Source organism: Kogia breviceps, chromosome 5 (assembly GCF_026419965.1).
Source record: "Kogia breviceps isolate mKogBre1 chromosome 5, mKogBre1 haplotype 1, whole genome shotgun sequence".
In the NCBI taxonomy this organism is placed as follows: domain Eukaryota; kingdom Metazoa; phylum Chordata; class Mammalia; order Artiodactyla; family Physeteridae; genus Kogia; species Kogia breviceps.
In genome coordinates this window covers 136,321,328-136,336,132 of record NC_081314.1, presented here as the reverse complement: position 1 = coordinate 136,336,132, position 14,805 = coordinate 136,321,328, and the positions used below count along the sequence as shown (strand labels likewise).

At 43.4% G+C, this 14,805-nt stretch overlaps 1 protein-coding gene across 5 annotated transcripts in view; it reads left to right on the top strand.

Annotated features, from left to right (window-relative positions):
* Positions 1 to 14,805, top strand: part of TIAM1 (TIAM Rac1 associated GEF 1) — a 418,422-nt gene that overhangs the window by 311,506 nt on the left and 92,111 nt on the right. For all 5 annotated transcript variants that reach the window (XM_067034989.1, XM_067034986.1, XM_059065645.2 and 2 more), the window contains 2 exons: positions 6,433 to 6,657; positions 8,557 to 8,742. In XM_067034989.1, the coding sequence (XP_066891090.1) occupies positions 6,433 to 6,657; positions 8,557 to 8,742 (411 nt within the window). The remainder of the gene's footprint in view (positions 1 to 6,432; positions 6,658 to 8,556; positions 8,743 to 14,805) is intronic.

The window sequence follows — 14,805 nt, the reverse complement described above, 5'->3', positions numbered from 1 at the left end:
GGTGGGAGTGCTGCTCAGTTACATGACTTTCTCCAGTGGATGCGAGGAGCCCCGGATTACAATTATGGGGTCATATCTGTCATTCTCTTTATAGGTATTAACTCTGATGGTTTAATTAAGTCTTGTATAAATAAAACTCTAAAGTGTGTTAAGCAGAGAACCGGTGAGAAAAAAAGACTGTTCAGGAACTCACACAGGAACTTCACTCCCACCTAGCCTCTTAAAATTAATGCATAACTTGAATCCTTCTCCTTTTTGTCTTTTTAAAGTGGAAAAAAGAAGTTCAACCTACTTTACAATTATTCTTGTGCTTCTATAAACGCAAATTATCTGACATTTTAGTTTCCTAGATCTGGCATATATTCTCTAGTACCTCTCTTGTTTAAAGTGAATTTCCCTTTTCCTGCCACTCAAGTAAACCATTGATTATCTGGAATCACAAAGTATCCTCCATTCAGTTGGGTAATTGAAGCTGGATCTATTTAAATACATAATGAAGCCCCGTGCTTCATCTTAACCCTGCACTCAAAGGGGCCCTTATGCAAAATGCACTTTTTTTTTTTTTTTTTTTTTGTAGTACGCGGGCCTCTCACTGTTGTGGCCTCTCCCGCTGCGGAGCGCAGGCTCTGGACGCGCAGGCTCCGGACGCGCAGGCTCAGCGGCCACGGCTCACGCGCCCAGCCACTCCGCGGCATGTGGGATCCTCCCGGACCGGGGCACGAACCCGCGTCCCCCGCATTGGCAGGCGGACTCCCAACCACTGCGCCACCAGGGAAGGCCCCCAAATGCACTTTTTGCTGATTATCTTCCTCTGTCAGCAAGAACTTTGCTTATTCCCTCCGCTGAACTTTATCCAGTATTTCTGGCCTCCCCAGCAGGCAAAAAGGAAGGAGCACACAATTCACTCTCTCTACCTGTCTGCTGCTGTTTGTTGAGTGGAGAGTGATGCATGTGGAAGAAGTTGAGGCGGTACCACTTGGTGGCCTCTCCTTCCTGCCCTTTTGACCACTGGATTCTGATGGAGGGCGCTGGAGTGGACCTGGTATCCCTAATTAAACTTGCCTGGTTCGAGGAGGTGATGCAAGGTTGCCGGCTTTGAGAAGCTTGTTCTAGCATGTCAGAGTTTAAATCCTGGCGTGGTCACACTGGAGAACACGGTATCAAGTTAGTGGTCTGTGCTGTGATCAGCTCAGAAGTGTTAAGCCTGCAAACGGCTAGGAACCGTTTCAAGAGTTGTCTCTACCTAACCTGCTGCTGACAGCAGCCAGCGCAGTCTTTGCCCGCCCTCTCAATCACACATAGCCCGTGTACGCCGTTGCCAAAGGACCGACTCTGCTGAAAAGCTCATTTAGTGAATTGTCCTTCTTAGAAATTGTTTTGTCCTAATGGTAGAGAATGGCAGAGACCGCTGTTTTATTTAGGCAGGACAGTAGGAGCAAAAATTCTCTCTAATGGAACTGCCTTCAGCCTCGGACAGGTTTTAAAAGCGGTTGGAGACTTGAGTGTACTTAATGGTTACAAGGCTGATGGCTAAATTTTTCATAACGTTGTGATCATACTTTTCTAAACACCTTTCTCTCGGTTATGAGACTTGGTATGTTTTTCCCCCTTCTTTTTTTTTTTTTTTTTTTTTTTTTTTTTTTTGCGGTATGCGGGCCTCTCACTGTTGTGGCCTCTCCCGTTGCGGAGCACAGGCTCCGGACGCACAGGCCCAGCGGCCATGGCTCACGGGCTCAGCCGCTCCGCGGCATGTGGGATCTTCCCGGACCGGGGCACGAACCCGTGTCTCCTGCATCGGCAGGCGGATTCTCAACCACTGTGCCACCAGGGAAGCCCTCCCCCTTCTTTTTATTTTATCTTATTTAAAAATTTTTAAGTTGTGCTAAAATAGACATAACATACCATCTTAACCGTGTCCAAGTGCACAGTTCAGGGGCATTAAGTGCAGCCATCACCACCATCCATCTCTAGAGCTCTTTTCATCTTTTCATCTTGTAGAGCTGAAACTCTGTACCCATCAAACTCCCCATTTTCCTCTTCCCCTAACCACTGGCAACCACCATCTTCCTTTCTCTTAAATAAATAAATTCCAGGATAGCTACACCTTTCAAAGGATGTTTAGCTTCATCAACTTGCATCAGTTTCCTTCATTTCCACCTCTTAAGTGGGAGGCAAACATAAACTCTCTGACGTGAGAATGGGGTGTGTTGCCCCTGGCTGAGTTCGAGGAGAATCTCACAGACGGAAGGAAGAAGGGACTCTCTTTACATTAAGTGAAGAGACCAGAAAGCCGTTGTTCTGCAGAACCTATCAGCTTGTGGCTCCTCTTGGAGGGTAACAGTGTATTGTACAGACTCTTATTTAAAAAACATCACTTATTTTGAAATGGATGCATCACTTACTAGCATCACTTACTTTGCTAGTGTATCAGTCAGGATGGGTTAGATTATGCTGCAGTAAGGAGCAACCCTCACATCTCCATGGCTTGACATACCTTTTCATTCCGGCCATGTGTCTGTGGGACACTGGCTATGAAGCTCTTCTCATCCTAGACACTTAGGGACCCAGGCGGACAGAAGCTCCATCTTGCCCCACAATTCCAGGACTGTAAGCAAAGGGACAAGAATAGGGGGAATCAGGCTTTTGTTTACTAGTAACACATGGTGCTTCGACTCAGGTTCATTGGCCCCAGCCAAGTGGCATAGCCACACCTAACTTCACAGGGACCAGGAAAATTCCATCCCTCTATGTCCCTAGGGAGAGCTCAAAAGGAGTGGGCAACACTAAAAACCCCACAGCTAGGTTTTTAGAGCCATTGGTGAGAGCTGGGGGGCGGGGCTCTGGAGTGGTGTGTGTAGCATATTAAAAAAATTCTTTCTAAAGAATAAGATTGACGGAGATCAGGGTTTATAATAAATGACTGTGTCATCTCTAATTTTACTGGGCTTTAGTTTCTTCATCTGTAAAATCGTCACCTGGACCCCTTCTAGATGAATATATTTGTTTAAAATGTTGTTTGTAGCTTGTATTTAGCAGAGTTTGTATCAGGAGTTTTAAGCTCTTTCTAACTGTTCCTCAGATATTATGTCAGGGTTGTAGGTATTTACTTTTCTTCCCCCGGGGCTGGGGGTGGGGGAGGGGCGGGGAGGCTGAGATGAATGAGGATGTCTTGGGGGAATAGATACTGACCTCTCACTGAGCACTGATGCACCAGCTGTTTGTACTGGAGACACATCCTCTCCTCATTAGTGACATGCTACCTCTGCATGGATTCCATCTGAAACACCCCCCAATATCCTTTTCACATGGGTGAAAACACCAGTTCCCTTCACATCTGAAAGTTCCTTGTGTTTCCATGGAGCTGTGCATACAAAGGGGAAAAGCATATTTTGGCTCAGGGGACTAGCTGTTTATCAGATGCTGCCAGGCATTTTAGAGGACAAAGAAGTGATGCTGGAAAAGGTCATGCTGTTGGGAACTTCCATTACAACCTTGCAGCGACAATTTTTCCTGAAAAATAGACTCTGAAGGGTAATATTTTTTAAGATAGTTATAGAAAAATTATGCTTAAATATTAGGGTAATGTATCTTGAAAGGATCTTTTAAAAACTTTCTATTAAAGCGTACCACATACACAGAAAGGTACACATCTTGATGATGTTTCGCAAGCTGGGCACACCCGTGACATAACACTCACGTAACCAGCACCCAGATCCAGAAGCAGAATGTGGCCGGCACCCCAGGGACCCCCCTGCGCTTCCTTCCAGATGCTACCCCTCTCCCCACAATTCCCATCCAACAACTCTTCTGACTTCTAACAGTGTACGTTAGTTTTGCCTGTGTTTGTACTTTATATAAATAGAGTCTAATAGCCTATCCTCGTCCGTGTCCGGCTTCTTTTCCTCAATGTCATGTGTGTGAGATTTATCCATATTGTAGTGAGGAGTTACTGGTCTTTCATTCTCGTTGCTGTGTAGTATGGCACTGTGTGATTATACACATTATTCTTTCATTCTCCTGTAGACAGGTGTTGGGATAGTTTCTAGTTTTGTCCATTGCAAGTTGTACTGCTGTGAACATTTGGGGACATATAGTTTCGTGAGCGCAGGAATGCATTTCTGTTGAGGATATACCCACGAGTGCATTTCGGGGGTCACAAGTTGTGCATGGACTCCACTTTAGGAGGTAGTACCAAATAGTTTTCCAAACCAGTTATACCAGTTTACTCTCCAGCAGCTCATAAGAACTCTGGTTGCTCCATATCGTCACCAGCACTTGGTGTTTTCTTCTTGGAAGTTTTTCTTTCAGAAAAGAATCCTTACTTGATTGTTTTCCCATCTGAACTGATTCCTTCTCTAATAAATTTTAGAAAGTTGGCGGTGAATAACCCCATCTGGCAAAATACCCACTGATGCTGAGGCGTGGAGAGACAGCACATGTTTTAGTTGCACCAGGCAGGAGGAAGCATGGTGGTTTTATATGTTGGGGCATCTTAAGCTCTGTGTTTTTCTTGAATAACTTTAAAGTGATACACAAAGACAAAATGTAACGTAGTTACTTTCCAAGAGGAGATTAAATATTAAGAATTCAAAGTGGAGTTTTTAACTCTCAAAGAATTAAAGGGGAGAATGGGTGGTGAAATGGATAAAAGGTAGTCAGTTCTAAGCTTCCAGTTATAAGATGATTAAGTCCTAGGTGTGTAGTGAAAAAAAAAAAAAAGATGAATCTCATATATACACATTGCCTTTTTTCCTAACTTTCTCTACCTACAAGTGTTTACCTTTGACTTCCAGTGTCTTTTTCTCTTCTTCTTCTCCCACTCAGTCCTCACAAAATGATTCCATTTGCTTTATCAGGTGGTACTTCTGCTGTTTCTTTAGGAGAATGTCTAAGCTATTGAAGTCTCCTTTAGATACAGGCAGATATTTTGTTGTAAACATAGCAACTGCCAGATTGTCTAGGTTTGTCCAGTGTGTGGTGTCTCTGCTGGCAGACACCATTTGTAACACTTGATGTGGTTTCTTTGGTGGAATATGATGAGATTCAGAAATAGTATAGACACCTGCAGTGGTGCCTTCACTTAAATTTCAGTCGTGTGGGTGGGGTCCTGTTAATAGAATTTTGTTTGCAAACCATGGCTCAGATGAGTCAGGAAACTAAGAAGATGCATCAGAGGGAAAAAAAAAAACCAAACAGTGTTTTGTGCGTGAAAAATGATGCCGTCAGCTACTTTAATATTGAAGTAGCCAAATAGACTCTTTGTTCAGATGAGCTAACTTCTGAGCATGTACTAAACTTCTCTAGGTTGGAGGCGAAACTCATTGATTGAGTTCCTAAAGAATTAATCATGGCACATTGTTACACATGAGCAACACCCCCCCCCCCCCCGCAACTTTTGCCTTTCAAAACACTGTGAGTCACAGCAAGCCCACTTTGAGGTTACCTGCCCATTGGCCGGTGTTATCCAGCATTGTCTTTAAATCCCCTTTGACCTGGTCATTCTTAGTGGCCGGGATGCTGCTGAGTGGTTGCTATTCCTAGACACTTCCCTAAGACGGTATTGCTTCTCACTCCTTGAACTGCCTTCCCAGCCCTAGTTTTGTCATGGCTGCTTGGCTCTGGCAGGGGACCTGTGGATTGGGGTCACTGTGGTTCACTGGGGGAAGGTTTGTTGCATCTTCCTTGGCCAATAATATCCCTCGGCCTCACTCTCACCATGGAACTGACCAGTCCTCTCTGGAAACTGACCTTTGCTTCATAGCAACCCACTTAACTGGAAACTAAGTTGTCTGTATAGGATGATCACAGATACAAGTATTTTCGTGCAAACTACTGTAGACTGGGTGGCTTACAAACATTCTGGAGGCTGGAAGTCTGAGATCAGGGTGGAAGCATGGTTGGGTTCTGGTCAGGCCCATTCTGTGATCCATAGATGGCTGTCTTCTTGTTGTGTCCTCGCATGGTTGAAGGGAGCTAGCTGGCTCTTTGGCCTCTTTCTTAGAAGGGCACTAATCCCCTCTATGAAGGCTCCACCCTCATGACCTAATTACCTCTCCAAGTCCCCATCTCCTAATACCATCACTCTGGGGGTTATGATTTCAACGTTTGAATTGGGGGTGGGGAGACACACAAATGTTCAGTCCACGGCACCAAGTGAGTTCAGTTAGTACATTGGGTGAGCAGACATGGTGGCCTCATTCCCATCAGCTGTTGGGGGCTGGGGGTGGGGTGGGGGGGTTGGTGTCTGACCTAAGACTAACTTCTTTTAGGTGTTCTCTGAAGGAGGAGTTCAGAAAGGTTAGCCCTTCCTCATGGGGTGTCTAGACCTGCCTCCTTGACTCCCAGCCATGGCTTGTCTGTAAATGCACTGGTTTGTCTATGATAACCTAAGAGGTGGCTGTTTCTTCTTGGCCCCCACCTCCCCCATCGCAGACCACCAGCCAGACGGAGCTGGAGAACTGGATCACTGCCATCCATTCTGCGTGTGCAGCCGCTGTCGCGAGGCACCATCACAAAGAAGACACACTCCAACTGCTGAAGTCGGAAATAAAAAAGCTGGAACAGAAGATTGATATGGATGAAAAGATGAAGAAAATGGGCGAAATGCAGCTGTCTTCAGTCACTGACTCAAAGAAGAAGAAAACTATATTAGATCAGGTAATTGTTCTTCCGTGTTTAGACGTGGGCAAAATCCTTAGGTCTTGAAAGTTTTTCTGCTGCCTTGGAATCTAGAAGCATTATCGGTTCTCACTGTCAGCCTGTCGTCCTGACTGCTAAATTCTTTATTGTGACTGTCAGTTTTCCTCACCCGTTGTTCACAGTTGATTGTTATGAACTAAAGAGAACAATATTAAATTGAATGCAAGACAGACATCTAATAGCCGAGCGCCCACCCGCTCCCACCAATGGCATGCTGTTCTTGGGGGATCTGTGTAACTGGAAAGTCTGCAATTTCATTCCCCACGTTCTCAGGTTAACTTGGTGCTTAACTGTGATGGGGATTCATTCTTGGCTCCTCAATAAATTTAGACTTCTAAATTTAGGGGAAAGGTAGAGTGTGTTTTAAAAATATATGTATAATTGCTGTATATGTGCACAAGTATCTTTCATGCTGAAAAGGAAAGATTTCGTGAGATAAGAGAGGACATTTTTGCCTTCAATTTAGTTGGTTTAAAGTCAGTGATAGCCACCTAGTAACACTTTGAAACTTTGCCTGATATGTTGGGAAATAATTATGTGAATAAATACTATTTAAATAATTGAGCAGCATGTGATCTTTCGTATTTCTCGCTGTCTCTTCTTTCCCTCTGTTACCCGGTACTGTTATTTTTTTTTTTTAAACAGAGGTAAAATTCACATAACACAAAATTAACCACTTTAAAGCATACAGTTCAGTGGCATTTAGTACATTTACAGTGTTGAGTAACCACAACCTCTGTCTAGTTCCAAAACATTGTCACCTACCTCAAAAGGAAACCCATACCATTTAAGCTGTAGCTCCCCTCTGCCCTGGCATTCTGTCTCTATGGATTTACCAATTTCGGATGTTTCATACAAATGTACTCGCATAATATGTGACCTTTTGTGTCTGACGTCTTTCAGTTAGCATAATGTTTTAGAGATTGGTCCACATTTCAGTATGTATACTTCATTCCTTTTATGGCTGAATATTATTCCACTGTATTCATACACCACAATTCGTTTACCCATTCTTCTGTTGATAGACGTTTGGGCTGTTTCCATTATTTGACCGTGTGAATAGTGCTATGGATGTGTGTTTACACTAACACTATATTTTAAGTTGAAGTAAAAAGGTAGATGTCGACCATTAATCAATATCCACATCATAGCTAACATCTCTGAGCCTTCACTATATGTCAGACCCTGGTCCCACTCTTACTCTTTCATTATCTTATTCAACCATCACATCAGCCTCAGGAGCTAGGTATTATTTGGCCATTTTGAAAAATGTGGAACTATCTTGGATATATCCTCTGGTTGGAACTATGTATTCCAGAGTCTGGGTCTACACCATCTAGTTTTCCACTGTCCCGCCCTGTACTCTCTACCACCCACCTCTTCCCCAAAGCTCTTGGCCTATTTGCCTCTGATTTTGAAATCACCTCGCTTTTCTTCTTCTCTGTCTTCCTAGGAAAAGCCACCTCTTGGTAAGTCATATAATTCTCCAGTGCTGGAAATCCTCCATTTTTTTTTTTACACCTTCTCCCTTGGGTTTGTGGTCCAGAGCCTGGAGCTAATGGACCTATCACGGCCACAAATGTGAAATCTTTGATGGGAGGGAAGAGAGAAACTAAGGATAGCTCTTCTATTCATCATACTGAATTTATGGCTGTAGATGTTTGCAGAAAAGCATGTAAGCTATGGAAACAATAATACTTGACCTATTACCTAAGAAATTTAGGGTATCTGGTATTTACCCCTTAGGACTAAAATTAATACCTTCATAACAGAAATTTGTAAGATTTGCGTGGGATAAAATTAACATTTGTTTTCCCTCTTTCTCCCCATTCTTTTCCCGTATTTTCACCACTGTAGATCTTTGTTTGGGAGCAGAATCTTGAACAGTTCCAGATGGACCTGTTTCGCTACCGCTGTTATTTAGCCAGCCTCCAAGGTGGGGAGCTGCCTAACCCTAAAAGGCTGCTTGCCTTTGCGAGCCGTCCAACGAAAGTGGCCATGGGCCGCCTTGGCATCTTTTCTGTATCATCTTTTCATGCGCTGGTGAGTAGAAGCTAATGTATTTTTGAAAAATATTCATCTTGGGGGCTTCCCTGGTGGCGCAGTGGTTGGGAGTCCGCCTGCCGGTGCAGGGGACGCGGGTTCGTGCCCCAGTCCGGGAAGATCCCACGTGCCGCGGAGCGGCTGGGCCCGTGAGCCGTGGCCGCTGAGCCTGCGCGTCCGGAGCCTGTGCTCCGCAACGGGAGAGGCCACAACAGTGAGAGGCCCGCGTACCACACACAAAAAAAAAAAATCCAAAAAAGAAAAATATTCATCTTGACTATTAATCCTGAGCCCGACTTGACAAGAGCCTCTGAAGTAGTTTTCTGGTTTACTGCTCTGTGTGGATGTCTGATATGTCCTTCCTCAGTCACGGATGCAAATCTTCACTTGAATCTATTCTGACACTTATGACTTAAGCCTCTCTTGATGGGCCCTTAATTATTGGGCAAAGAATATGAAAGGTATCACCTTAAGAGATCTTTGCATGTGGTGCTTATGGATAACTCATGTCATTTTTAGGCAGTGTCATGTTTTTAACCCCAATACATACTCATGGAAATGGTAAGTGGAAAGCTTGTTCTCTCATACGTAAATGCGTGTTTTCTCTCTCTCACTTGCCCACGTGAAAACACATACACCATATATTGAACATAGATCTCTTTGGAAATCTTCCTTTTCACTTTATTTTTTTACCATGGTTGTGGTGACCGTAAATACCTGATGCGTTTGAAGAAGGCCATGACCTTCTGTGTTTATCAGCCCAACATATGTAGTTGCTTGGGGAAGAGAATTTTCATATGACCTCCACAGCGGCAGGTTGTGTAGTTGTATGTTTGCAATCTGTAATTTCATGTACTTGCTAAATTGCGAACAGCTTTATGTACTTTGGGCCCCTTTCTTCTCAAAAATTGCTATGTGAGTAACATGGTTTTAGCCCATCCAAATCAACAGCCACTTAAAATGTACTGCACCTTAGCACATTTGCTGTGAAATTAAATGGTAAGTCCTAGGTTCCACAAACCGCCTTGAAGAACCTTAGCTGTGCTGCTCTTGGCTTGCCGTGTCAGCTGTACCCTTCAATTGAATTCAGAGCTGTAATTCAGTCAGAGCCGTTTGTATTCTTTATAAATAGATTAGCGTCATCATTCAGATAATTAGGGTAGATTTACATTTTTAAAGAAGTCTTAAACAAATTTCTGGAGTTATTAAAACTGGCATCCTGATTTGTTCTACTAATTACAGCTCAGCTCTTGGTCTCCCTGGCTACCACCTCTCCATATAGCTATTAAGCCCTGTTTTTTAGTAGAGATGGATCAAAGTGCTGTGATGAGTAAATCTGGCAAACAGTTTTCAGTTTGTGGCTCTCGGTCTGTTTCTGTGAGACCTGGATACCACTTTGTAACTTAGCCAAATCTCAGTTTGCCTGTTCTGCAAAAATATTGGGATAAAAATTCTTGTTTACCACACTGTGAGAATGTCGTAAATTGAGGGAGCATTTTTATTAAGGAAGCCTTTGATACCCATGATGTGGCATCAGTATTAATACTAAATCCCAAGCTATCCAGAAGGCTCTTTCCTTCTCCTGGGCTTGGTAGACTTTGGAGAAAATAATTTTGCTGTCTACCTAAAACTTCTGTGCCTTTATTATTTTCTTCAAAGCCATTGGAGCTAACCTCTCAGAGACTGGGAAGTAGAAGCCACTGAATTACCCTTCCGTAATTTATCTCCAGACCTTCTAATTTCCTCTATCTCAGTATCTGTGATTTGCATGTACTTTTCTTTTGATGGGCAGGCTATTAAAATCTGACCAGCAGACGATGGGGGTGGGAGGGTTAGTAACTCTTTTAGGTTTATTTGGTCAGTGATTTCGAAGGAGAATATTTAATTCCATATGTGTCACGCTCTGTCCCTTTGTTCTTTTTTTTCTTTTTTTTTTTTTGCTAGCTGCAGCAGTGACATGGTTCTGGGTGTGTATATGTCCTTGCAAACTTCTCTTTTCCATGAGAGGTTTCAATCAGACAGAACAAGTTAAGCAAGCCTGTTGGGTATCTCTTCCTGTTTGTTGCTGTCTTTTATAGAAGATCCTGATCCTGGGCAGGGAATTTTTACTGTCTGATTTATTGGATACTTATTTTTTGCTTCTCTCCTTGTCATTTGACCCCAGAGAATTTTTTTCTCCTTGGGGTTGAAAGATTCTTCAATTTAGCCTTTGTCCAGACTTTTTTTTTTTTTTCTTCTATTAAGTGGGGAGCATGGGAGGAGGAGGTGTGAGGGCAACAGGGCTAGAGGAGGAGATTTGAGCTCCACTTTAAGTACCATTCACCAGGAGGGCTTCCCATCATGCTCAGTGATTTTCAGTAATTAACTGAAGGGTCCCCGCTGTACTCTTTGAAAGAAGGTTATCATTGTTCTTGTTTGCACAGATGAGCAGAATGATAGAGTAATCAGGTTCCGGCCACAAAGAGAGGCATTGTCTGGGCCAAGATCATGGAGAAACGCTTGAGCTCTTGTCCAGCAGTTCTTTTACCAGCTTTTTTTTTTTTTTTTTTGCGGTACACGGGCCTCTCACTGCCGTGGCCTCTCCCGTTGCGGAGCACAGGCTCCGGACGCGCAGGCTCGGCGGCCATGGCTCACGGGCCCAGCCGCCCCGCGGCACGTGGGATCCTCCGGGACCGGGGCACGAACCCGCGTCCCCTGCATCGGCAGGCGGACTCTCAACCACTGCGCCACCAGGGAAGCCCGGGAAGCCCTTCCCAGCTTTTTTTTCCTTTTCTTCTAAATCCCTTTGCTCATTTTGAGTCATTATTGTCTTGGGAGCAGCAGTAACTTTTGCAGTTTACAAGGCCCCCAACGGTTTAGATACTGTAAGAACCTTAAATAAACAGTCCATTTGTTCAACAGACTAAACTAACTGGTCAGCTGGTAACTGAGAGTATTTATGGTTGTTTTTGTTTCTCTTCTGGACTGTGTTTTTCTAAAATTATACACGAAGGAGTTACTGTTTAATTGTTGTGACTGTGGTATGTAGGATCTCTGCTTCTGCTTTTCGGTGTTTGTTTATTTATTCATTCAGTCAACAAATAAATGTGAGTGCCGGCATATGTCAGTTACTGTCCTCTGATTAGGTCCAGAGTTCTTGTCCTATTGGAGCCTGTATTCTTGTGGGAGAGATGATAATAAAGAAGTAAACAATCAGGCAAACACAAGAAGTTCAGATATTGATGTGTGCTGTCACACACACACACACACACACACACACACACAGAGTCAACCCTTTGTTTCCACGGGTTCTTCATCTGGGGATTCAACCAACCATGGATTGAAAATATTCAAAGAAATAAATTACAAAAAGTTCCAAAAAGCAAAACTTGAATTTGCCCAACTATTTACATAACATTTATGTTGTCCTTACAACTATTTACGTAGATTTACGTAGTATTAGGTATTATAAGTAATCTAGAGATGATTTAAAGTACACAGGAGATTGTTATGTAGGATATATGTAAATGCTGTGCCATTTTATATAAGAACTTGAGGATGGGAGGATTTTGGTATCTTCGGGAGTCCTGGAACCAATTCCCCGTGGATACTGAGGGACAGATGTGTGTGTGTGTGTGTGTGTGTGTGTTTGGGTATGTGTGTGTATCTGCCTACATGTATGTGTATATATATCTATTTATAAATATGAGACCACATGTATATATATTTTTCTAGACTTTTTAGCTTTAATACCATTTACACAGTGGTTCTTAGCATCATTTTGTGACGATAAGCTTAACTGATATTGACATAGTTATGTGAGCGTCTGTGTATGTCAGCACATTATCATTTATTCCTTTTACAACCTTTGTTTACCTTTAGCTTAGAAAGTGATGAAAAGGGAGAAGAGAAAATGATTACATATTTAACATAAACATGTGCCCTTTGTTGATTTTGTTCCCTACAACACCTTGAGTGTAATAGAGGGTTAGAACTCCTTCTGGCAGCGCTTTCCCCCCCATTGTCTTGAGTACCACATTTTCACATACCCTGATCTGGGTTTTCTTATGTGCTAAGCTGAGAAAATGCAAGACCTCTCAGCTCCCTCCTCTTTTTTGTTTGGGACCAAAACTTCCTCCCTAATACTCCCGTAGAGAAACTGTTTTGATTCCTGGTTTTGATAGATGTGGGGGCGGTCTTTGCCGGTCTACTCATGGGGCTTCCAGGGTGTTTACCCTGTCAGTACTGAAAACCCCAGAAGGGTGTGCCTTGTAACCAACGTGCTGACTGCGGCGGGGCGGGGGGTCCCCTGTGTTACCCAACAGTTTTCATCCCTGAGAATGCTGCCAATTGTCAGCCATCACATTGGGAGTTGACCGTGTGGGAATCTATGACAAGTAGGTTCCGAGATATATACCTCCAGCGACAAAGAGCGAAGTTTCAAGTCCAACTCGCCGTACCTCCTGACACGCCCTCTTTTGAAAGGAGAGCCCATGGGTGGCCTACTGAGACCTCCTAGCAGAAGTCCCCTGAAGTTCCTGGGACTTTGCTTACAACCTGTAGCATAAAGTTCAAGCCTGAAGGATTGCCTGGGAAGACTCTGTGAGGTCCTTATAGAGATGCTGCCTGTGCCTGAGTGGCGATCACAGTGGCAGATTTAGATTTGGTATGTTCCCTTCTGCAATATTGAACTCTTTGTCTGGGTTGCTGGCACCTTGCAAATATCTCAACAGAGTTTAGCTTCCTTTTAAAAAAAAAAAATGCAATTTTTTTCCCCCGAAGTTAAAATTTGTTTTAATAGAAGATGCATACCGTATTTTAAGTGAAAATGACAGAATTGCCAAATACGTTCAGTACATTCCCATTTGTGTAAAAAGATTATATAGATATTTGCTTGGAGATAAAGTCTGGAAGGATGTAAGCAAAAAATTAATAGTGGTAGTTTTCATGTTTTGGGGAAGGAGGAAAGTGAAGGATAATGGAAAACTCCCTCCTTTCGAGGACCATTTCTGGAAATTACAAATACAGTAAGTCCCCTACATACAAGCGACTTCTGTTCCAAGAGTGCGTTCGTAAGTCCAGTTTGTTCGGAAGTCCGACAAAGTGAGCCTAGGTACCCAACTAACACGATTGGCTGTATAGCCCTGTACAGTAATAGGTTTATAATACTTTTGACACAAATAATACACAAAAAATAAAACATTTGTAATCTTACAGTACAGTACCTTGAAAAGTACAGCAGTACGGTCCAACATCTGGCATCCAGGGGCTGGCATCGAGTGCACAGGCAAGAAGAGTTACTGACTGGAGGAGGCAGGGGAGGTGGGAGATGGTCGAGCTGAAGGGTCGTCAGCAATAGGAGACGGAGGGCAGGCTGCAATGTCACTCACGCCTGACGTTGATGACACAGGTTCTGGCTCCTCGCTGGAACCAGATGCACGTTCACATCTTTGAAAGTTTGCAACTTGAAGGTTCATATATAGGGGACTTAGTGTAACCCTTCTACTTCCCCTTGACCAGAACTTCATCACAAGCCCATGCCCTGCTGCAAGGAAAATAAGCCCACTTCGGGCAGCCAGATGCTCAGCTATATTTGGGGTCTCTCTGACCAAGGCAGAAGGACATTGATATTGGGGGACAGCTATCACTTGCCTAATAAGGAGAGTGACTTTATGTAATTCTGAGAAAACTAAATAGAAGAGATTGGTAAATTTAGATTCAATATGGAATCACAGGAACCAAAATGTGCTGTCTTCACTATTTTTGCTGACACTCAGCCATCATTAAGCTGTTAGAGTGAAGAAACACCTCTGTACCATTTGGAGAGAACCTCAAGAAAGTATGGTTAGTATAACTTGATGCTGGAGTTCAGGAATGTGACTAGAAGGATATCTAATTCTTGGAAACCTAACATACATTCTATTACTATTTTACGTATTTTTACTGACGTTTTCAGGAAGTGATTGGGTTTGCCAACCTTGCGTTTGTATTTTGAACCTAGGAAGGGCCCTCAAAGTCCCTGTATGTGTAAGTCATGGATGAAATGCTTTGGGTGGTGGGGTCAGGGCTGGCTGACATGAGGGT